Source organism: Narcine bancroftii, chromosome 1 (genome assembly GCF_036971445.1).
Source record: "Narcine bancroftii isolate sNarBan1 chromosome 1, sNarBan1.hap1, whole genome shotgun sequence".
NCBI classification, from domain to species: Eukaryota; Metazoa; Chordata; class Chondrichthyes; order Torpediniformes; family Narcinidae; genus Narcine; species Narcine bancroftii.
This window is the reverse complement of record NC_091469.1, coordinates 410,319,759-410,344,211: the sequence shown is the minus strand read 5'-3', so window position 1 is coordinate 410,344,211 and position 24,453 is coordinate 410,319,759. Positions and strand designations below refer to the sequence as shown.

At 37.2% G+C, this 24,453-nt stretch overlaps 1 protein-coding gene across 3 annotated transcripts in view; it reads left to right on the top strand.

Annotated features, from left to right (window-relative positions):
• The window catches only part of pex1 (peroxisomal biogenesis factor 1), a 105,701-nt gene that overhangs the window by 75,303 nt on the left and 5,945 nt on the right, over positions 1-24,453 (top strand). For all 3 annotated transcript variants that reach the window (XM_069913921.1, XM_069913922.1, XM_069913923.1), the window contains 4 exons: positions 3,885-4,061; positions 8,375-8,605; positions 11,810-12,007; positions 24,094-24,224. In XM_069913921.1, the coding sequence (XP_069770022.1) occupies positions 3,885-4,061; positions 8,375-8,605; positions 11,810-12,007; positions 24,094-24,224 (737 nt within the window). The remainder of the gene's footprint in view (positions 1-3,884; positions 4,062-8,374; positions 8,606-11,809; positions 12,008-24,093; positions 24,225-24,453) is intronic.

The window sequence follows — 24,453 nt, the reverse complement described above, 5'->3', positions numbered from 1 at the left end:
GTATTGTGTGCAGTTTTGGTCGCCTTATCTGAGGAAGGATGTTCTTGCAATGGAGGGAGTGCAGAGGCGATTCACCAGGCTGATACCTGGAACGGCAGGAATAACTTATGAGGAAAGATTGCGCAAGTTGGGATTGTACTCCCTGGAGTTTAGAAGATTGAGAGGGGATCTCATAGGACTGGACAGAATGGATGCGGAAGGGATGTTTCCGATGGTGGGGGAGTCCAGAACCCAGGGCCATGGTTCGAGGATAATAGGCAAACCATTTAGAACCGAGATGAGGAGGAATTTCTTTACCCAGAGGGTGGTGAATCTGTGGAATTCATTGCCACAGAGAGCAGTAGAGGCAGGTTCATTGAATATATTTAAGAGGGAATTAGGGGTTACGGAGAGAAGGCGGGGATGGGGTACTGAACTTTAAGATCAGCCATGATCTCATTGAATAGTGGAGCAGGCTCGAAGGGACGAATGACGTACTCCTGCTCCTATCTTCTATGTTTCTAAACAGAGTCTTTCTGAGGGTGGGTAGTGTGATGGGACTGAAACTGTCCAGGTTATGTGGACAGAGCTGCAGTCCAGTTATGTTATGGATGTTGGGGGGAGGGATGTTTTCCTTGTGTTCTCGACTTGGTCGATGAAGAATTTTAAAAATTCTTCACATTTGGCGGGGGATGCGTCCATGTTTGTAGTGGGGTGGAGTGCCTACAACTGAGTTTATGGTGCTAAAGAGGACTCTGGGGTTGTGGGAGTTATTGGCAATTAGGTTGGCGAGGTATTTTGTTCTCTCAGCCTTCACTTCATCTTGATATGTGTTCAGGTTGCGTTTTAGGATCTCAAGGGAAACATGGAATTTGTCTCGCTTCCACCTCCGTTTGGCCTTCCTGCATTCTCTCCTTGGGTCCCTGGTCACATTGTTAAGCCAAGGCATTGTCTTGGGCTTATTCATTTTGAGTGGAGCCACGTGTCTAGCATTGAACAGGGAAGTGAGCTGGGGGGGGGGGGGGGGCGGGGTGGGGGGAAGCATCTCGATGGTGGGAGTACCTGGAGCAACGATGAGGGTTCTTGTGAATTTCCCTGCAGTCTGAGAGTTAATACATCAGGAGTAGCAACTGGGGGTGGGATTTGTTTGACGGGGGTGGGGGCAGGCAGGGAAAGGTCAAAGGTGATGGCTGTGTGGTCCGATACACCTTTGTCAATTAATGTTAGGTTGCTGACTGGCCTAGGTTGTGGGTGGGTCTAGTAGGCAGCAAATCTAAGTTGAAGGATTCCAGTAGGTGAATAAACTCACCTACCAGGGGTTTAGATGGACAATAAACATGAATATTGAGACTCCGAGAATCAGAACTCGGTCAAAGTTTTGCATGATGTTAGAGAGAAAGTCGGCAAATTGGCTAATGAAATCTGTGTATTTTTGATTGGTGGTATTGGAGAACAATTAAGGGATTGACCACCAGCAGTTGAATTGGTGTTTAAATACAACGGCTAGACCCCCTCCCCATCCAGAGGGCCTTGGGGTGCTGAGAAAGTTACAGTTCTGGGGTCAAAGCTCGTGTAGAGGGGCAGTCTCACCTGCATTCAGCCAGGTTTCAAAGTCAAGATGATGTTTGCCAAGGACCTGATGTTGAATAGAGCCATCTTTGTAGGGACTGTGTTTTGATCCGACTTTAGTGCAAGTTTCAGTGAGAGGAGATTATGGGAGATTATTCCACCACACTTCACGAAGGCCTGGTGAGGAGTCTGTAAGAAGGTGAGCTTGCGTCGGTGTTCGTGGCTTACCGGTCAGAGAGAGGTCTCGAGGGATCTCTGGTGAATAAAGTGATGAGATTGATTGAGTCTACATCCAGTCTGTTTAACTGCATAGACTCATGTAGAGCTAGAGCAGGCGAGATCTCTCATTCAGGCCACGATGCTTACTCTGTCCTTTGGGACGTGTTTGACATTGAGAGATGAGGTGAAGTGATCACAGCCGATTGGGACGGCACTTGCATGTGGTTGCGTAGAGCAGGTTGGGCATTGTCGGGAGGTGAGCTATCAGGTGGATCAGTTCAAGATTTGTTGGGTGATAGACACACGGATGGGCCAGGTCCATTTCTGTTGGGGGTGAGTAATTTGCATGGCTTTGCACCTGTTTCATTGGGTGTGGGCCAAGGCGGTCAAGTTTTATTCGTTTAGTTGTTGAGCTGCCGGGCAGGTCAAATCTAACTCCCTCGGCCCCTTGATGGTTAGACCATGTTGATATTACTGTACCAGAACTTTGGTGGCTGGGCTGGTTGAGCCTGCATTCCTCAATCTGTGTGTGGTAGGCTCCAATTTCTTCGGGCTGGTGAGGGCGGTCAGCTTAGTTTCTAGCTGCCCATAGGAGGTCAGGCCAGCGAAATTTGACTCCAGCTGCCCATGGGTGGTCAGGCTGGATCTTTTGGGTTTTGCCGGGACATCACTTACCTCACTGCTGATGGCCCAGGAACATGCTGAAGGTAAATTCCTGATCCTGACTTCTTCGTGGGGTGGGGGCAAAGTGATTGTCCACACGGCCGGGGGAACATTTCAGATATCAGGCAGGAGCTGGGAGTCCTTCTCTTCGGGGTCTATGGCGGTGGTGGCAGAGGTAGCCAGGTACTCGGGAGAGAATCTGACTGGTCGCGTGGGGGAGGCAATCCGAGGCTCCGATCTTCATTAAGGTCGCACGGCAGTAATTAATTTTAGAAGCACTACATTGGGCATTGTTAGTGGGAGAGAAAATCCAAGGTAATTGTTTACCTTGGGATTCCCTTCCAGAGACAACGAGCAGCCACGCACATCAGCGTGGCCATCTTCGGTAGTAAAAAAAAACAATCAAAGGTTTTCCAGTCGAACCGTGTGATTAAAGTCTCCCAACTCCAGATCCATTGTAATCAATCTTTTACTGTATTGTCAGATTCTTTGTCAAGTATGGTGATCAGGCTTGATGCAATATTTCAGTTGTGAACTAATCAGTTTTAAAGGATTCAACATAACTTTTGTACTCAGTGGTTCTATGTATGAAAAGCAGAATTCCTTTCAGTTTCTAATTACTAAGACTCGTGATTTTTGAATGTTACAATAGATCATGTGGAAAAGTAACTGCACAGATTGGAAAAAAAAAGTACAACCCCCGCCCCCCCCGGATAGATTTTTAAGTTCCATTGAAATCTTAACTGTTTGGTCAGTAAGCCCTAGGATGCCTGGTTCAAAGTATTGGTTTAAAATGTCTGCCTCAGAAGTTCAAGTTATCTTTTCCAATTTTTCCAAAATTCTAATCATTGGAAATAAATAAAGAATTGAACTACATTTTGTTTATTGCAGTCCACATAATAAAAAAAAATGTGAAAATGTGGTTTTGTTCTTTTACCCGACTGGAGATGGTTGCTTCTTTGATAAAAGAACACAATTAAGGGAAAATTTGCAAATTAAACATCATAAATTTTATCAAAAACTTTCATAACTTTACCTCTTTTTTATTTCCTGTCTCAAGAGTCTAGAACTCCGGACATGTACTCTGGAAAAGTGATTGGTAATTTCCAACTGAAATGGAATATTTTAACCCAGTAGGTTGGGAATTTTTGGAATTCTCTATTCCAAAAGAGTGTGGATATTGGTCAGCAGACATGTGGGCCCAAAGGGAAAATTGATGTCTGAAAAATTGGGTGTATAGATAGATTTATGGTAGAAGATCATTGTTGATCTGTTGACCTCCACAGACTCCTCACCCTGCTCTTTATTTTGGCGCTTTAATTCTTTCCATTATTTAGCCGCACTTACCTTCAGTTAATGTTCATAGTAATTGCCCTGGTTTTAGTAAACCATTTAACAGCTAGATTTTGAATTTGCTAAAGTTATAAGTAAAATTCATGCCTCTCCCTTTTCAGGTGGCACGCTATGAAATTCTGAAGGCATTGAGCCAGTCTTTGCCTTTAGCGGATGATGTTGACTTCAATCAAATAGCAAGCATGACTGAATATTTTACTGGAGCTGATTTGAAGGGCTTACTCTGCAATGCCCAGCTAGATGCCATTCACAGCATTTTGCCATCTAGTGTATTACGAGTAAGTAATCTTACATGAGAAAAATTAACCATTGATAGAAGGGAATAAATAAAAATGTTTGTTTGGGTGCATTTACACTTATTAATATCATAAACTGGATTTTAATCCTTGCTGACATTTAATTTGGAGTCTAAACCTAGAGTTAAAATCCAAATCCAGATTGGAAAGGAATAATCTCTGCACCAATCCCAATCTCACTTTCAAACCTGTAGATGGGTGGTGCTGTTGTAGTCTAGAGCACTGATCTCAAATTGGCCAATGCCAGGCAACAGCTTTCAGACCCCTCCTGTAATTTACCCCTTGAACCCCACCAAGGAAAATCCTGTTCCACTGAACTGGTATCATCATACTCAGACTCCATTACGTCCCCCTTGGTCCAGTCCCTCCACAGCTAAGGGGATACATGATATGCTCTCCATCACTTCAACAACTTTCAGTTCCCTGAGCTGGACTGCCTCATTTTAGCCATGGACCTCCAGTCCTTATACTGTTCTGCCCCCATGAAGAAGATCGGAAGACTCTGTACCTCCTTAATGACAGATTAACCAGTCCCCATCTATCACCTCCTTCCTCTGCCTGGCAGAATTTCTACTGAATAACTTCATCTTTGGCTCATCCCATGTTCTCCAAGTCAAAAGGGTACTCACATGGGCCTCAGCTATGCCTTTCTTTTGGTTGGATATGTATAGCAATCCATGCTGCAAGGCTCCACAGGCATGAATCCTCGGCTTTTCTTCCGTTATATTGATGACTACATTGATGCTACCACCTGCACCCATGATGAGTTTGTCAACTTTATCCACTTTGCCTGTAACTTCTTTGCTGACCACAAATTCACTTGATTCATCTTTGGTAACTCTTTCCCATTTCTCAATCTGTCTCCCCAAAATTGGTCAGCTGATTGTTGGAACACCCATAGTCTCATTATAAACTCCAGCCTCATTTATTCCTGGGTCTTCTTTACAGTGCAGAACTTTCATCTTTTCCAAACCTCTGCTGTTAAATGTTGCATCCTGCAAAAAGTCTTGTCCATCAACATTATTCAAATTTAATGCTCAATTCTGCATTTAATTTTTTAAATCACTAGCTTTTAAGCCCTTAACTAACAAAATCTGAATTCTGTTTTTGACACTGGGTCAAAGAGCCAAACGGTTGTACAACACAAATGGCTCCTTCTGCTCAGCAAGTCCAATCCAATCTTTTTCATCTAATTTGCCTGCAGTACTCTGTAACATGATAGTTATATCTGAACTCACCATCTCATTTGTCTGTGTATAAGAAACCTTTTCCCTTTAACGGTACATATCATAATTTTTGATATCCCTACTATGAGAACACATCTATGTTGTATGATATTATGTAGAGCTATACCCTGCATTTTAAAATTAGTGTTTTTACGGAACCTTTCATAAGCCAAAATGACATAAAGTGAAGAAGTGATTACCATTGATTTTCTATGGGAAATTTTTTTTGAGCATTCTCAAGCCCAAAAAATATCTCACCAAATAACACATAAAACCTAAAATAATACCAACATAGAGCAAAAGCTTGAATAATGATAAATACACAGCCTATATAAAGTAGAAATAATGTATGTACAGTGTGGTTTCACTTTCCAGAATCGGGAAGAGAATGAGTTTTGACTGCCCCGCCAGAGCTTCGTAAAAGCAATAAACCTTTCCTAAAACTGATCTATCCCACTCCTGTGAGGGCAATGCTCTTTGCTCCCTGGAGTGTTGGAGACTAAAAAGGAAGCATTAATTCTTGTTGTGGTGTTGGGGGGACGATGTGGTAAATTTCTTGTGTCCATTGTATTATGGATACATCTTTCTTTCTTTGGCTAGGCTTCGCGGACGAAGATTTATGGAGGGGGTAAATGTCCACGTCAGCTGCAGGCTCGTTTGTGGCTGACAAGTCCGATGCGGGACAGGCAGACACGGTTGCAGGGGAAAATTGGTTGGTTGGGGTTGGGTGTTGGGTTTTTCCTCCTTTGCTTTTTGTCAGTGAGGTGGGCTCTGCGGTCTTCTTCAAAGGAGCTTGCTGCCCGCCGAACTGTGAGGCGCCAAGATGCACGGTTTGACGCGATATCACCCCACTGGCGGTGGTCAATGTGGCAGGCACCAAGAGATTTCTTTAGGCAGTCCTTGTACCTTTTCTTTGGTGCACCTCTGTCACGGTGGCCAGTGGAGAGCTCGCCATATAACACGATCTTGGGAAGGCGATGGTCCTCCATTCTGGAGACGTGACCCACCCAGCGCAGCTGGATCTTCAACAACATGGATTCACATGATGTCGACCTCTGCCATCTCGAGTACTTCGACGTTAGGGATGAAAGCGCTCCAATGAATGTTGAGGATGGAGCGGAGACACGCTGGTGGAAGCGTTCTAGGAGCCATAGGTGATGCCGGTAGAGGACCCATGATTCGGAGCCGAACAGGAGTGTGGGTATGACAACGGCTCTGTATACGCTTATCTTTGTGAGGTTTTTCAGTTGGTTGTTTTTCCAGACTCTTTTGTGTAGTCTTCCAAAGGCGCTATTTGCCTTGGCGAGTCTGTTGTCTATCTCGTTGTCGATCCTTGCATCTGATGAAATGGTGCAGCCGAGATAGGTAAACTGGTTGACTGTTTTGAGTTTTGTGTGCCCGATGGAGATGTGGGGGTGCTGGTAGTCATGGTGGGGAGCTGGCAGATGGAGGACCTCAGTTTTCTTCAGGCTGACTTCCAGGCCAAACATTTTGGCAGTTTCCGCAAAACAGGATGTCAAGCGCTGAAGAGCTGGCTCTGAATGGGCAACTAAAGCGGCATCGTCTGCAAAGAGTAGTTCACGGACAAGTTTCTCTTGTGTCTTGGTGTGAGCTTGCACGCCCCTCAGATTGAAGAGACTGCCATCCGTGCGGTACCGGATGTAAACAGCGTCTTCATTGTTGAGGTCTTTCATGGCTTGGTTCAGCATCATGCTGAAGAAGATTGAAAAGACGGTTGGTGCGAGAACACAGCCTTGCTTCACGCCATTGTTAATGGAGAAGGGTTCAGAGAGCTCATTGCTGTATCTGATTCGACCTTGTTGGTTTTCGTGCAGTTGGATAACCATGTTGAGGAACTTTGGGGGGCATCCGATGCGCTCTAGTATTTGCCAAAGCACTTTCCTGCTCACGGTGTCGAAGTACTCGAGATGGCAGAGGTCCACGCTGCTGAAGATCCAGCTGCGCTGGGTGGGTCACGTCTCCAGAATGGAGGACCTTCGCCTTCCCAAGATCGTGTTATATGGCGAGCTCTCCACTGGCCACCGTGACAGAGGTGCACCAAAGAAAAGGTACAAGGACTGCCTAAAGAAATCTCTTGGTGCCTGCCACATTGACCACCGCCAGTGGGCTGACATCGCCTCAAACCGTGCATCTTGGCACCTCACAGTTTGGCGGGCAGCAACCTCCTTTGAAGAAGACCGCAGAGCCCACCTCACTGACAAAAGGCAAAGAAGGAAAAACCCAACACCCAACCCCAACCAACCAATTTTCCGCTGCAACCGTGTCTGCCTGTCCTGCATCGGACTTGTCAGCCACAAACGAGCCTGCAGCTGACGTGGACATTTACCCCCTCCATAAATCTTCGTCCGCGAAGTCTTGAAGTAAACATCATAATAACTTCTTTTGTTGCTTTTAGGCCCATTACTGTTTGTAGTTGGCTAATTCTAATTGTACTTTCATCAGCAAATCCCACAACCATCTTCCCCAGCAATTTAGTAAATTCCCGAACTGTTCACGATGCAGAATTCAATCTTAAGTTTACCAATAATATTGTCTGCTGATATAGCAGGTGTAGGTTTTCAAATCAAATGAATTATTAATAATCTCACAATAACTTTTAAATATTCCAATTTTGGACAGGGAACGGGTAAGAGTGAAGAATGAGGTGAACAGGCAATACCCTCATTAAAAGTATCTGAACCTTAATATGGAAGATTCTTGTTTTTGTCACTTTTGATGATCTTCTAACTCCTTTGAAAATCAGTAAAGAAATTCATTATTTTTGACAATTTTAAAAAGATTACACAAAAAGTTCGAAGTGAAGGGAAGATCATCTGACATTGCAAGCTTTCGTTACTGTAAAAGTGCTGGATGGCCTGTGCCATCTCAAATATAATGAAAATATTAAAGTTAAATGTTTCACTATTCTTTGTTTTCCAATCCACAATGCTTTAAAATTACCTATGTGGCTGCAAAAGGTTTTTAATATTGCTTGTATTTCATTTCTTTTAATTGCAATAATAGTGGTGTGGCATATTAACAAAACATAATTTTCCTAATTTACTCTAGGATGCACATTCAGGCTCTGATAGTGATGCCAGCTTATCTTCCATGATATTCTTGAATCATAGTAATGGCTCAGATGAGTCTGTAGGGGATATGGAAGGAGGTTCGGAACATTCCCCGCTTTACTTGGATACCAGCGAAATTTTACCTGATGATCCATGCCCTAATATCTGGCGCCTTTACTTTGGTAGTTCATATGAATCAGAACTAGGAAATGGAGCCTCTTCAGAACAGGTAATTTTTTAATATATAAAAGAGAAATAAATTGTATAACATTGACGTACCATTTTTAAATAGTTTGGTGCTTGATGTTGTTCATCTCTTGCAAGAAGTATTTTACTACAGCTCTTGTAATTTTTCTTCTTGAATGAGAACACCAAACAATGAACAATATTAACTATGTTTCTTAAAAATTGGCTAAGAGGAAGATTCAGCAAAACAGCTCTTTGAGTAAGTGAAATGACAAACTAAAACATTAACGGGTTCTATTTCCATAGTTGCTGCCTCACTGTGTTTCTGGTAGTTTCCATTTTTATTTTGCCACTTTTGGCATGTTTTCTAGAAGTTTTTAAAATGAAGGGAATTGAGAAATTTATCTTGTGCATATGACCTCTTCTACTTGGACATGTTGAAAAAGGGAGGGATACAGATGTAGTAAATTGATGTGTCTGGCTCAGCCTTATCTGTTGAGAAGTTGATTTGAGAGGGAAAGAGCTTGCTTGAGAGCCTTTTGGCCTGATCGGATAGCATGACCGAAAAGAACCATTGGCAGTGTTTCTGCTATTTTGATATATTGTCTTGCTTCACTTGAAGTGATCAGTATTATTTCACGACTCGTTCAGGTTATGATTGCACACTATAAATAATTGTCCTAGAAATAGCAGTTGTGAATTTTTCTTATTTACTGAAATAGGAATGGTTACCTCATTATTTCAGTAAATGAGAAACAGGTTCTGTAATAATGAGAAGCTGGAAGGACTCCGTGGATCAGGCAGCATCCATAGAGAAAATGGATTGGGATTTATTTTTAGACTAAAGTGGGGAAGGTAGAACCGGAACCAAAAGGCAATAGGAGAGAGGGGTGGTTTGTGGAGGCTTGAGGGAAAAAGTAAGAAATGCTCAACAAAAATATATTCCGGTCAAGAAAAAGGGCAGCAAGGGAGGGAAAAATCAACCGTGGTTAAGAAAGGAAATAAAGGAGAGTATAAAATTGAAGGCGCAGGTGTACAAAACTGCAAAGAGCAGTGGGAAACTGGAAGATTGGGATAACTTTAAGAGACAACAAGGGGTTACAAAGTGGGTAATAAGAAATGGGAAAATGGATTATGAAAGTAAATTGGCACAAAATATAAAAACAGAAAGCAAAAAATGTTATAAATATATAAAATGGAAGAGGGTGGCCAGAGTTAACATAGGACCCTTGGAGGATTAGAAAAGAAAACTGGTAGCAAAAAATGAGGAAATGGCCGAAAGATTGAACAAATATTTTGTGTTAGTCTTCACGGTGGAAGACACGTCCAGCATGCCCAAGTGCAGAGTTAAGGATGTGAATGTTGGGGAGGGCCTCAATAAAATAGTTGTTGCAAAGGAAGTAGTGATGTAGAAACTAATGGGACTAAAGCCAGACAAATCACCTGGCCCTGATGATATGCATCCAAGGGTTCTGAAGGAAATGACAGAAGTTATAGTTGATGCATTGGTGGTCATATACCAAAATTCCTTGGATTCTGGGCAGGTCCCAGCAGACTGGAAGACAGAAAATGTCATGCTTGAAGTCATCATTAAAGATGAAATAGTGAAACTTTTTGAACGTAAGGGTTCAATCAGTCAAACGCAGCATGGCTTTAGAAAGGGAAGATCTTGTTTGACAAACTTGTTAGGATTCTTTGAGGATATAATGGGTGCGGTGGATAGAGGGGAAGAGGTTGATGTTGTATATTTGGATTTCCAGAAAGTGTTTGATAAAGTGCCGCACAAGAGACTTATCAGTAAGTTACAGGAAAGTGGAGTCCGGGGAAGTATATTGGCCTGGATTGAAAGTTGGTTGTCTGACAGGAGGCAGAGAGTCGGGATAAATGGGAGTTTTTCAGGTTGGCAGAGAGTGGTAAGTGGGGTGCCGCAGGGGTTGGTGTTAGGCCCACAACTGTTCATCATTTACATTGATAACTTGGAGGAGGGGACAAAATGTGGTGTAGCCAAGTTTGCGGATGACACCAAATTGAGTGGAAGAGCAAATTGTAATGAGGATGTGGAGAGTCTGCAGAGGGATATAGTTAAGCTGGATGAGTGGGCAAAGGTCTGGCAGATGGAGTACAATGTTAGTAAGTGTGAGGTTATCCACTTTGGCGAGAAAAATAAAAGAGCTGAATATTATTTAAAGGGTGAAAAACTACAGCATGCTGTTGTGCAGAGGGACTTGGGAGTGCTTGTGCATGAATCGCAAAAAGTTAGGTTGCAGGTGCAGCAGGTTATTAAGAAGGCAAATGGAATGTTGGCCTTCATCGCTAGAGGAATTGAATTCAGGTGTAGGGAGGTAATGTTGCAACTCTATAAGGTACTGGTGAGACCGCACCTGGAGTACTGTGTCCAGTTCTGGTCTCCATATTTGAGGAAAGATGTACTGGCTTTGGAGACGGTCCAGAGGAGGTTTATAGGTTGATCCCTGGGATGAAGGGGTTGACTTGTGATGAAAGATTAAATCGTCTAGGATTGTATTTGCTCGAGTTCAGAAGAATGGGAGGAGATCATATAGAAACATATAGGATTATGAAGGGTATGGATAGGATAGATGTAGGAAGGTTTTTTGAGCTGGCCGGGGAAGCTAAAATGAGAGGACACAGTCTCAAGATTCGGGGGAGTAGATTTAGGACAGAGATGAGGAAAAATAGTTTTTCCCAGAGAGTAGTGAATGTTTGGAAATCTCTAACCAGGGAAGTGGTTGAGGCTGCCTCATTAAACATATTTAAAATTCGGTTAGATACATTTTTACATGATAGAGGAATTAGGGGATATGGGGAGAAGGCAGGTAGGTGGAGTTAGGTCATAAATTAGATCACCCATGATCGTATTGAATGGCGGAGCAGGCTCGATGGGCCATTTTTGGCCTACTCCTGTTCCTACTTCCTATTTTCCTAGGAGCAGGTAAAGGATAGATGAAAACAGTGGAACTAGAACAAATGTTCTGTAATAACTTGTTTTCTCAGTTATAAGGCAAATGATAATTTGAGGCAGGAAAAAATTGCTGTGAATAGTGAAATTATTCTGGAATTGGAATGCAGGTAGACATTTACCAGCATTCATGACAAAATTATCCATGCTATAGAAGAATTCCTTATTCTCCTTTCAGATCGAAGAACAATCTTAGCATGTTTAAAAATTACTATTTACTGGTTGAATAAATATATTCCTTTTGTATTAATACAGTACATTATTTCGCAGAATTCTCAATGTTTGTCAGGACCAAACTCTGTGACCCATGATCACACTATTACATCTACAAGAGACACCATGTCTTCACACCTTCCTTTATATATGTTGTCATTGCAAGAAGGATACCAGGAACTTACCTCAGAGCACATAGAACAACTATGGATTGAACTAAATGTTATTAAAGCAAATACAATGAACAAGAACATGGTAAGGTTATCTTCTTTATCATTACAGAAAAATTGTTACTTGAGGTGGAGTAATTTTCATGTTCGAAGTTTTAAAGTTGTGAATATTCTGTCCATATGGTGTTGTGCAATTAGATTTAATATACTCAAATGTGATGCTTATTTTTGGGGGTGTGACGTGATGGCGTAGGTTGGAGATGTGGAAATACACTTCTCCCAGCAGAATTAATCAAAAACTGTCTTTAAAAAAAACTTTTATTTTAATTTTAAAAATTCAAGATAGTTTTTAAGTTACTGAAGAATGGCTACAAGGAATGTCAAATCACAAATATCAAAGAAAGTGGTTGTTAAAGTGAAAGTACTGCAACAGAAGAAGTTGGGCTCACCTCCACAATGGAGCCTCACAATCGGGTTTCTCTTCATCCAAGGATTACACGGGTGACAATGGCAAACATGCAACTCCAGTGCCAATTCCCCGGGGAGCCGGGGAAGATGGCGCAGGATTGCAGAACTACAGACTTTGTATGAACATCTGCGCATGTGCAGAACTCTGTACATGCGCACACTAGAACAAACAATGTGGATGAAAAGCCCAAAGCAATAAATGTTGCTAGTCAAACGAGACTACAACAATCAATTCAATATGACATCGATATTGAATCAACTCTATCATCTAGTGATTTTGAAGAGGAAAAAAAGAGGGAAGAAAACATCAAGAAATGGAAATAGAAGAAGGAGAAATAATTGGAAGAGAGGAGGTCCAACCAGCTCAAGGTATGCAGTATGATATTCCAGGTAATATAACTCAAGGCATAAATAATTTAATACAACAAATGGTTACAATGAATGAATGTATATATGCAACAATGGTTTGCTGCCTTTAATACTAATTTTAATGGACAATTTCAAACTGTCAAAGAAATAATGGATTTTAAATATGATGTGAAAAGATGTACTGATGCTGTGGATAAAGTCATAATTAAAATTCAGAAGATTGAAGAAGCAGCTCAGGAATGTCATTTTAACGTGGAGGAATGCAGGAATGTAGTTAATAAAATAGAAGATTCATTTACAGGTTGGGAGTTACAAAGGAAAGAACCTTTACAAAAAATAGACATATTGGAAAATCATAGTTGAAGAAATAATGTCAAGATTGTTGGATTACCCGAAGATTTTGAAGGTACCAATCCAACTCAAATTTTTTCAGAAATAGATCCAAGAGGTACTGGGAATTGAAAATTTATATAGAGCTAACAGGAAAAAAAATCCTTTTCCAGGTTTACCACTCTACTCAGTGTTAATAGATGCCTCTGTTATCAGGACAAAGAAATTATATTGAGATTAGCAGTACAAAATGCTAGGAAAAATCAAAGCCCATTAATGATTGGAAATAATGTTTTTTATGCTGATTTAAGTTCAACAATGATTCAAAAAATAGAAAGAATTCAATCCAGCGAAGGCATTTGGAATAAAGGATATAAATTTTCTTTCAGATATATAGCAATATTAAAAATATTTTCTGGAAATAATCAATTTTTTTTTACTGATGAAAGTGAAGCTTTTAAATTTTCCAACCTGCTTCCAAACTTAAAAAAAGATCAAAACATCACTCTTCAATCAATTTCTAAGAAGCAAGAATTGGATGATGACCAAGTTAACAAAGATTTTGAAGAAGCCTTTTATAAATGAAGAATAATGTGCATTCTGTCTGGGGAAGGGGGGGGGGGGATGGACTTTTTGTCTTTTTCCTTAACCATGTGTCACTTTAGGCCACTTCTTGAACAGTAGAGGGTGTTAGTACCGGTGTATCAGTACTTTTTTTAATATTTAAGTTTTTTGTCTTGTATATGTTGTTCCTTTTTCTTTTAAAAAGGAAGTGTCAATTGTACTGAATATGTGGAGAAGAGACCCAATCAAACCGATAAAGGGAGACTTGTTAAGTATTTAAGAATTTAAGATATGGTAGCTAATAATTTATTAAACTTTGTCAGTATTAATATAAATGGGCTATATAATCCAATTAAAAGGGAGAAAATTTTAGCATTTATTAAAAAATTGAAAGTTGATTTTGCTTTTTTTTAAACAAGAAACTCATTTAACTGAAAAAGAACATAAAAAGAGAATAGGTTGGAGAAGTGGTAGCATCCTCATTTTGCAATTTTAATTAATAAAAAGTTATGCTTCAAAATACAATCTCTAATTATAGATGTAGTAGGAAGATTTGTTTTAATGAATTGTCAAATATATTCAGAAATGTGGACACATGAGCATATATGCATCAAATATAGATGATGAACAATTCATTCAAGATTCCTTTATGCACTTGGAAGAAGCAAATGAAAATATTTTAATTGGTGGTGATTTTCATTATTGTTTAGATCCAATATCAGACAAAACATCAAAATCAATTGTTAGAACTAAAACTGCTAAAAAAAATTCTTAACTTGATGAAAGAGTTAAATGATTATTCCTTTTATTCTTTTAGATATGTTTTTGTTAGCATAATTAGAAGGAAAAGTAACCCAAGCACAATATTAAAGCTAAAATAATTTCTGATCATTCACCTCTTTTGATGTCTTGTATAATTCCAGAAAAAGAACGGTATACAGATGGAGATTTAATTAATCATTATTAAAAAGAGTAGATTTCTGTAACTATATAAGAAAAATGCAAGTATTTTTACAAATTAATTCTAAATCAATTAATAATAAATTCATATTATGGGAAGTTTTAAAAAGCTTATTTAAGAAGTCAAATAGTGTTATTCAGCAAAAATTAAAAAGGAATATGTAATGAAATTAGATAATTTGGAAAGAGACTTTGGGAAAAAGATTTACAAAAATTGTATGTGAGGAAAATAGAAAAATTTAATTAATAAGTATTATAATTCAATACAAACATATAAAATGGAAACAGTAATTGAAAAATCTAAATGGAAATATTATGAACTGGGGGAAAGATCTCAAAGTTTTAGCATGGCAATTAAAGACAGAACAAATTTCAAGAACAATAAATGCTATAAAAAGGAATTCAAAAAAGCTAACATAAACCCCAAGAAATAAATGAAATTTGTATACATCTCGTTGATAAAGATGAATTTTTTTGTCTAAAATTAAATTGACTAGATTAAATAGAGTAGAAAAGATTTAGATGCATTATTTATGATGAGAGAAGTAAATAATGCTCTTAATTCATTAACAAGAGGAAAATCACAAGGGAACAACAGTTTTCCTCCAGAATTTTATAAGTTTAAAGATTTATTGATACCTCCTTATATGGAGGTATTAAACAAATAACGGAATCCCATTCTCTACTGGAAATCTTTTCAAATGCAATAACTGTAATACCTAAAAAAGTTAGAGGTTTATTGAAACAGAATTATATAGACCAATTTCATTTTAGCAAACAGAATGGCAAGATACTGGATGTAATAAATCCAGATCAGTCTGGTTTTATTAAAAACTGACATTCAGCTGATAATATTGTTAGATTGATTAGTTTAAGAATATAGCTCAAAAAAAAGAAGAATTGGCATTAGTATTAAACTTAGATGCTGAAAAAGCTTTTGATAGATTAGAATGGAGTTATTTATTTAAAGTTTTAGAAACATTTGGTTTTGGATCTATATTTATTGATTGGATTAAAACTTTGTATAAAAATCCTTCCGCTAAGGTGGTAACTAATGGACAAATTTCATCAACGAGACAAGTATGTCCCGTATCTCCTTTGTTATTTATTTTAGCAATTGAACCTTTAGCAGAACTAATTAGACAAGATATTAATATTGTAGGTATTAAAATTGGAAAATGACAAATCCAATAAACTCATAAGAAAATTATCGGTAAGATTGAATGACTATGGTGAAATATCTGGTTATAAAATTAATTCTGATAAAAGTGAAATTATGTCTTTAACAAATGGAGGTTATACTAAATGTAAAGATGCTACACAATTTAAATGGTCTGATGGTGTAATTAAATATTTAGGAATAAAGATAAATAAAAATCTAAATAACCTGTATAAATTAAATTATTTATCTCTATTTAGTAAGATTAAAAATGATTTAGAAAGCTGGAAGGATTTACCTATTACTTGAAAAGGAAGAGTAGATTGTAGTAAAATGAACGTTTTCCCAAGAATTCATCATCTTTTTCAACCAATTCCATATGGGATTCATCAAAAAATTTTAAAAGATTTAAATTTGATTATTAGGAAATTTTTAAGAAAAGGGAAATTAGCTCATGTTGGTATGTAAAAGTGAACATGGAAATATGAATTAGGAGGTTTACAGTGATCTCATTTTCAAAATTACTATAAGGCAGCTCAATTGAAATTTATTGATGGAATGTTTGATTCAGAAAAATCTTTAGCTTGGATTAGAATAGAATTACATAATATAGAAGAAGATTGAAAGGAAGTTTATTTATAAATGGAATCCTATATTATTAATAGGAGCTAAAGGTTCATTTATTTTAAAACAGCTGATAGAAATTTGGAATAAAGTTGATTATAAAATAGGAGGAAAAGGTTTAATTTCTCGTAAAATGCCTTTATATCAAAATAAACTTCAATTTTCTATGAATAATCAACATTTTAAAATTTGGTTTCCAAAAAGGATTAAAATAGTAGATGATTGCTTTGGTCATCAAATTTATTACTTTTCAAAGAATGAAAGAGAAGTTTAACATACCAAATAATACACTTTTTTATTGAGTAATAGCTTTTTTAATTAAAACATTAGGTCATAATTTAATTTTACCTAGACAGAATGAATTGGAAGTATTAATAACTAATGGAGGTATTAATAAATGTATTTCAGAAATACTTCAGAAAAAAAGATTGAAAATTGGGAATTCATAAATCAAGATTAAAATGGGAATCTGATTTGAATGTTAAAATAGATGAAAATCATTGGAAAGAGATATATAAACAAAGTATGACTAAAATTATTAAGGTTAGGTATAGGCTAGTACAATTTTTTACATCATTTATACTTAACACCTAAGAAATTTAATTCAACATTATCAGATTTATGTTTTATAGGTAATAAAGAAGGTTCTTTTATGCATTCTACTTGGCTTTGTCCAAAAGTATATACGTTTTGGACTGAAATTTAAAAAAAAATTTCAGGAGTTACACTCCCAATGGATCCTATGATGTTTTTGCTAGGATATATTAAAAAATACTTGTATTAAATTTGGATTAACTATGTACCAAATAGAATTCTTATGAATCACTGTTTCAAAGAAACTTAATGGAAATCTAATGTAGATTTAGGATTTAGGGTTAGTGGGATGGCATGCAGAACTGCATTCATATATTCCACTTGAAAAAATTACTTATAATTTATGTAAGAAGTATCATTTCTTTTTGAAAACATGGAGCCCATATACAAAAAGTGTTAGTTTAAAAATTTAAAGATCACTGAATATCTTGGTCTGAATGGTGAACCTGTACTCCACAATTAAATCAATTTATATTCAGATTTATATTTTTAGATTGACATTCTCCTGTATTATCTATTTACATATTATTTTTAAACTATCTTTATATATTATATAGATATACATACACAGACACACATATGCACACAATTTATCCTTTTATAATCATTAATTAGGAAAGTTGGGAAGGTTGAAAATATTCAAGTAATTTATTTATATGTACTTTTTGATGTGATTTAATTTTTTAAATATAATGTTTAAAAAATGATGCTTATTTTAAAAAAAATAATGATTTAGTATAAATTCTCTCACTTTGAGACACACTTTATCCTCAACAAAAGTTTAGACACTTGTGCAAATAGTATTAGAACATAGAAATTTACAGCACAGTACAGGCCATTTGCCCCATAGTGTTGTTCCAAACTAATAACCTACTCCAATTGCCTGGAATTTCCCTACTGCATAACCCTCCATTTTTCTCAGTTCCATGTATTTTACCTAATAGTCTCTTAAAATATCCTATTGTACCTGCCTCTGCCAGTTGCTGGCAGCACATTCCATACACCCACAAATCTGAACTTATTCCCAAGCATCTTAAATACATGCTCCCTCATGTTCGCCATTTCAGCCTTGGGGAAAAAGCCTCTGGCCATCCACACGATTAATGCCTCTCATCATTTTGTACACCTCCATCCTCCGTCACTCCAAGGAGAAAAGACCCAAGTTCACTCAACCTATTCAGGATGAACTTACACATGACAATGCGACAAAACAACATACCTGCTCGGATACTGAAAGACTGCACAGACCAACTGACAGGGGTCCTTTGAGTCATCTTCAACGTGTTGCTGCAGCTGTCCAACATTCCCATGGGCTTTATTTTATCTAAAAGATTTTTTTGTTCAATAACAAAATGAAGAATAATCAAAAAGATAAATATCAATATCTATAATTTTAACAAAATAATAAAAATATCGATCTGCAGGTCGATATTAAAGAAAGTGAGAATAAAGAGTCAACATGTGATTCAATTATTAGAAAGAAATTATAATAATACTACAAAAATGCATATTCAATGTCCATGTTGAACCAAAAAGAGAAAGATAATAGAGAAAAAGGAACAAGAAGAAAGAAAAAAAAATAAGAAAAGAGAGAATAACATTGACCACCTAGGATAAACCCATTCCCATCAAGGGGAAAATAACCTGACTTATCTCAGTTCCTTGGTGCTGTGAGCACCAGGGGGAAGAGACAGGAGTGAGGAATCGTTAAATATTTATCCTGATGTACCTTAGGTATAAATTCTTGAAAATACATCATACCTGTTTTTGAGGTTAGAGCTGATCTTCTCCAGAGGAAAATATTTATGCATTTCTATCTTCCAGCGGGCTAAATAAACCTTGTTGGGATTCAGATTTCCAAGTAACTTGGCCACTGCTAAAGTGAGCTTAACTTATTTTAATTGATATTTTGACAGCCTCATTTTCGGTCTTACATCTTTTAAATTCCCCAATAAAAATAATTCAGGTGCCTGAGGGTATCAATTCCAGTCTTTTTTTTTCCAGGAGATTACCCAAATGTTCCCAGAAAGGCCTCACTTTAGGGCATGACCAAGTTGAATGCTAGAAAGTACCCACATCAAAAACATTGGTCTGATATTTCCGATTTCAATTTATGTAACTTTTGTGGATTAAGGTTTAGCTGGTGCAAGAAGTTGTATTGCACTAGCTGATACATTAATCCTGTTAATCATGATGTCCTGACATGTCAGACCAGCAAAATGGATCAATTTCTATACCCAAACGTGATTCCCACCTTTGTCTTTATTTATCAAGCCTTTGTTTAGGGGTTACCGCCTGAAGTAAGGAATACATTTTAGAAATAAATATTTTGTGCTCCCCTTTCGAACCAGGATCGTTATTTTGCTACACTGTGGTAAGGTTATTTGCCCCTTAAATAAGATCTTAATTGAAGATAGCAAAAAAAAGATGTATTTAAAACTCCATTATTTATTCCTAATTTGCTCAAATGTCATAAATTGTCCCTGTTCATAACAATCCTCAATACACTTGACCACTCTCTCAGACCAGGTGTCCAGGATTTTATTCTCAATCGTTAATGGAATTAATATATTTTGAGTCAGGGGTACTTTATAGCTTTAATAGGGGGGCTTCTTTAGGGGAAGATAATAATTGAGCATTCCATTTATATACAAGGTTTTCAGCTATCCTCTCACCAACTTGATGCAACTCCAATTTTACCCATGAAGACTGGTCTCCTCTGTAAAAGAGGGAGGTGACAAACTTTAATTGAGTTCCCAAAAATATTTATTGGAAATCCAGTAGTGTTAATCCTCCAAATTCATAATTCCAAGTTCATTTATAAATAGAGATTCTGGAAGGCTTACCTTTCGGCAGAAACTTCCTGATGCATTTATTAAGATTTTGAAAGGATCTCTGAGGTATAGGAGCAGGCAAACTTTAAAATAAAAATTGTACTTTAGGCAGCACATTCATTTTAATACAGTTGACCCTTCCAAGCAAAGTTATTGGGAGGATCACCCATTTATTAAGATCATCCTCAATTTTCTGAAGCAAGGGAAGATAATTCAACTTGTATAAATTCTGCAGATTGTTATCTACCTTAAATCCTAAATATTTAATCCCATTGAGCAGCCAGTTAGATTGAAAATTTATATCAATTCCCACCTGTGAGTGGCATAACTTCGCTCTTGTCGTGATTGAATTTATAACTCAATATAATCCCCAAATCTTCCTTTTTTTTTGAAGAATTTATTTAAAATTTTATAACATGAATACAATAGAGAATTACATTTAAAGAAAAATAAAAAAAAATTAAAATGGTATGATTACAATATTACATCAGAAAACTACACAAAATAACCCCCCCTCCCCGTTAATTGTAACACAATATTAATAGTCTAACTTAAAATTAGTCCAACCCTTCCCCCCCCAAAAAAAATAAAGAGTGAAGAGTTAATAGAATTAACAATATTATATATGGAAAAAAATACCCACGTACAAAAAAAGAGATAAAACTTAACTTAAAAAAAATTCTAACAACAAAAAAAAATTGTCAATACTAAAATATCACGCTTAAACATATATTTAAATCAAACTTAAATGCATATAATTAGCAAACGGAGTCCACTTTAACTTATAAAAAGACATCTTATCCTGAATTGAAAAATATATCCTTTCCATAGTCAAACAAAATTTCATTTCCAAATACCACTTATCTAAAGTTAATATATTTCTATCTTTCCAAGTAAGTGCTATACATTTCTTAGCCACGACTAAAGCTAAATAGATAAAGGAAATCTGATAATCCTCTAAACCTAAATCAATTAATGATTGCATGTTCCCTAATAAAAATATATTGGGATCTAATACAAGATGCATATTATATACACTGTTAAAAATAGATTGAATACCTTTCCAAAACTGTTGCAATCGATCACAAAGCCAAACAGTATGCAAAAAAGTATTGGCCATCTGATCACATCGAAAACAAGAATCCAACTTACTAAGACCAAATTTTTTAAATTTTTCCGGGGTTAAATATAGCTGATGAATAAAATTATAATTAATCATCGCTAGTCTAGCATTAATTAATTTCCGAATACTATTCTGACAAATTTCCATCTAAGCTTCTTCAGCTATTTTATGTCCTAAATCTTTTTCCCATTTCAACTTATCTTTATCCCAGTCTTTTTTACTATCAATTTCTTGTAAAATACAATACAAATCAGATATATATCCCTTTTTTGGTATTGAAAGTACATATTCTTCAAAACTAGATTCAGGCAATAAAATCATATGTCGACCACATAACTGTTTTACAAAAGATCTTAATTGATAATATACAAATATAGAATTTGCACTAATACCATATTTCCTTTGTAATTTGTCAAAGGAACAAAAACAACCATCAGAAAAACAATCAGATAATTTTTTTATTCCCTTCTTTTCCCATTGTTTCAAAGTGGCATTGGAGACCGTAAAAGGAACAAGTTGATTATTATATAATGGCAATCTTCCAGAATATATATTTTTAAGTCCCAATTTTTTGTTTACTTGTCCATAAATTCAATAAATGTTTCAATATTGGTACATCATCAGTTCGTAATAAATTTTTATTCCATCGAAACAAAAACTCATGAGGAAATTTTTCTAAAATAACCACCATTTCTATCTTTACCCAACTAGGTGGGTCATCCATATTCATAATGCACTAAGAAATTTGAATTGAGCTGCTTCATAATAATGCTGAAAATTCGGTAATCTTAAACCTCCAAATTGAAAATCCCACATCAATTTTCTCATTGCTACTCTCGGAAATTTTCCCTTCCATAAGAATTCTCTAATCGCTTTATATAAGTCCTTAAAAAAAAAACCTTTTTTTTTAAAAAAAGGAATTGATTGAAACAAATATTGTATTCTAGGAAAAATATTCATTTTTATAGTATTAATCCTCCCTAGTAAACCCAAAGGTAGATCTCTCCACCTAATCAAATCTAATTTAATCCTTTTTATTAAAGGAAAATAATTAATTGAATATAATTCTTGAAATTCCGTATTAACATTAATTCCTAAATATTTAATTTGTGTAGTCCACTTCAAATTTGTAATATTTTTATATACTGAATAATCATCTTTACAAATTGGCAAAATTTCACTTTTAGCCCAATTTACTTTGTAACCAGATAATTGGCCATAAATTTCTAAACATTCTTGAATTGCAGGTAAAGAAGTATCTGGATCCACATCCCCAAATCTTCCAATTTAGACTGCAGTTTTAAAATGTTAACTAGTTCTGTCTGATATATAAGATCATCATCAGCAAATAAATTGATTTTATGTTCTTCCTGATTGATCCTGAAACCCTTTATATTTGGATCTAGATGGATGAATTCTGTTAACAGTTCAATAGCCAGGAGGAAAAGAGCTGGAGATCATGGACAACCTTGTCTACTAGATCTCGACAGTGGGAATGCTGATGAGATTTATCTATTAGTTATTACTTTTGCTTTAGGCTTAGAATATAGAGCTCTAACCCAATTAATAAATGTTTGTCCTAGTCCAAATTTTTCCAGCACTTCGAATAAAATGTCCCACTTCAGTCTGTCAAAGGCTTTCTCTACTTCTAGAACTATGGCAACACTCAAGTCATCTCTTGTTTGCACCAGATGTATAATACTGAGCAATCTGCATACATTGTCTGCTGACATCCCCGTGGGTTTTAAGACAGCCATCATCATCCTGGTACCAAAGAAGACTATAGCAACAGGCTTACACCATTATGAAATGCGAGCACTGGTGAGGGAACGCCTCAAAGCGCACCTCCCAGAGTCACTGGGCCTATTTCATTTCAACTAAAGATGAACTGTTCAATTAATAATTTTATTGCTTGTCCCTCCAGTCTGTCCTGACCCCACCTGGAGTACTAGAATGCTATTCATTGACTGCAGCTCAGCACTCCCCAGAGGCTGGTGGAGAAATTGCCCTCGCTGGGACTTAACACCAGTCTGTAACTGGATTCTGGAGTTCCTAAAGGAAAGACCACAGTCCATCAGTCAGCAGCAGAATGTCGAGCACCATAATGCTGAGCACTGGTGCCTTTCACGCGACTGACCCACGACGGCATAGCTGTGCATTGCTGTTACTGTGGTTCTCCCAGTGAATGTATGACATTACACAGGATTATTTTATTTAACTCACACCCTAATGAGATGCAGATGAATAGTAAAATCTGGGTGGAGCTGATGTGAATGTGGGGAGAATAAAATGTGATTAGTGTAAATGGGTGCTATTGGTATGGACTGAGTTAGCCAAAGAAGCCTTCTCTGTGGTTTGACTGTTTAATTACTCTGCCATTTCTTTGTTCTTGTTATTAATTTGCTTGTTTAGTGACTATGGGACATGCACAAGTGTAAAATATAGTAGAAGATTTTTGAATCCACTTGTGTTCGCTCCAAATTAATGGTCTGTGGCGGCTCACCACTAGGCAGGCGAACCAGCCCCGCTTGTAAGTCACGCAGTGGGGCAGCCGCCCAAAATGGCACCGTCGGGGTTTTTCCTTCCAGCACGGGGCTCAGAAGCCTACGCTGGGGGACCACGGACGCCCGGGTGACGTCAGCGCCCTCCAGTGCGGTTCTCAGGCAGGTCCGGGCTGGGAGTTTAAGTGGAGCCCAGCAGCTAGTCTGCTCACTGAGCTCAACCCGTTTGGTTGTGTGTGTTCTCTCAGGACCAGTGTAGCTGCCGCTACAGGTCTTAATTTTTGTTTTTTCAATTTCTATGGCCTTTGACTTAATTCTATTTCTCAGGTTTCCTGCTTTGTCTAGCAATCTTGTAGTGTTTTCTTGATTCAGTATCATCCAATTATTTCCTTTAGTATCTTTGCCAGGCAAATGTAAAATGTTGTAGATCCTGCATTCATTCAATGAACATTGACCACTCCCATTGAATTTTAAATGAAGCTTCCCAATCTATCTTATCCAAACCACTCCTTGCATCTGCAAGGTTTCCGATGTTTAACCTAACCCTAACCCTAATCTTGGTTTGAACTAGTAACAAGTTTAAAAGCAGTGTGCAGTTTGGTATGTAAATTATCTAAATTTCGATTCCACGTTCATCTCTTCCAGGAGAGCACTTCTCACAATCAACCAGGACCCATCAATAGTTCACAACTTATTTGCCAATCACACTTGCTAACGGCACTTGAAAGTACAAGACCCTCCATCAGTCCACATGAATGGCGTAACTTCACTGAAATGTGAGTAGAAATTGTGGCTAATTAAAGCTAAACACCTGTTCCATACAACTGTTCCATTTGCTGGAATGGTTTGCTCAGGCATAAAATGGAAATCAACCCAAACAAGGCCAATCTAAAACAACACTAACCAGAGCATTTTTTTTTTCCAAATAAACAATTATCATGAATATAGTATTAGGCTGTTTAACCACGTAGGGGAGGATGTCTCAGGCCTAACTCATCCGGACCC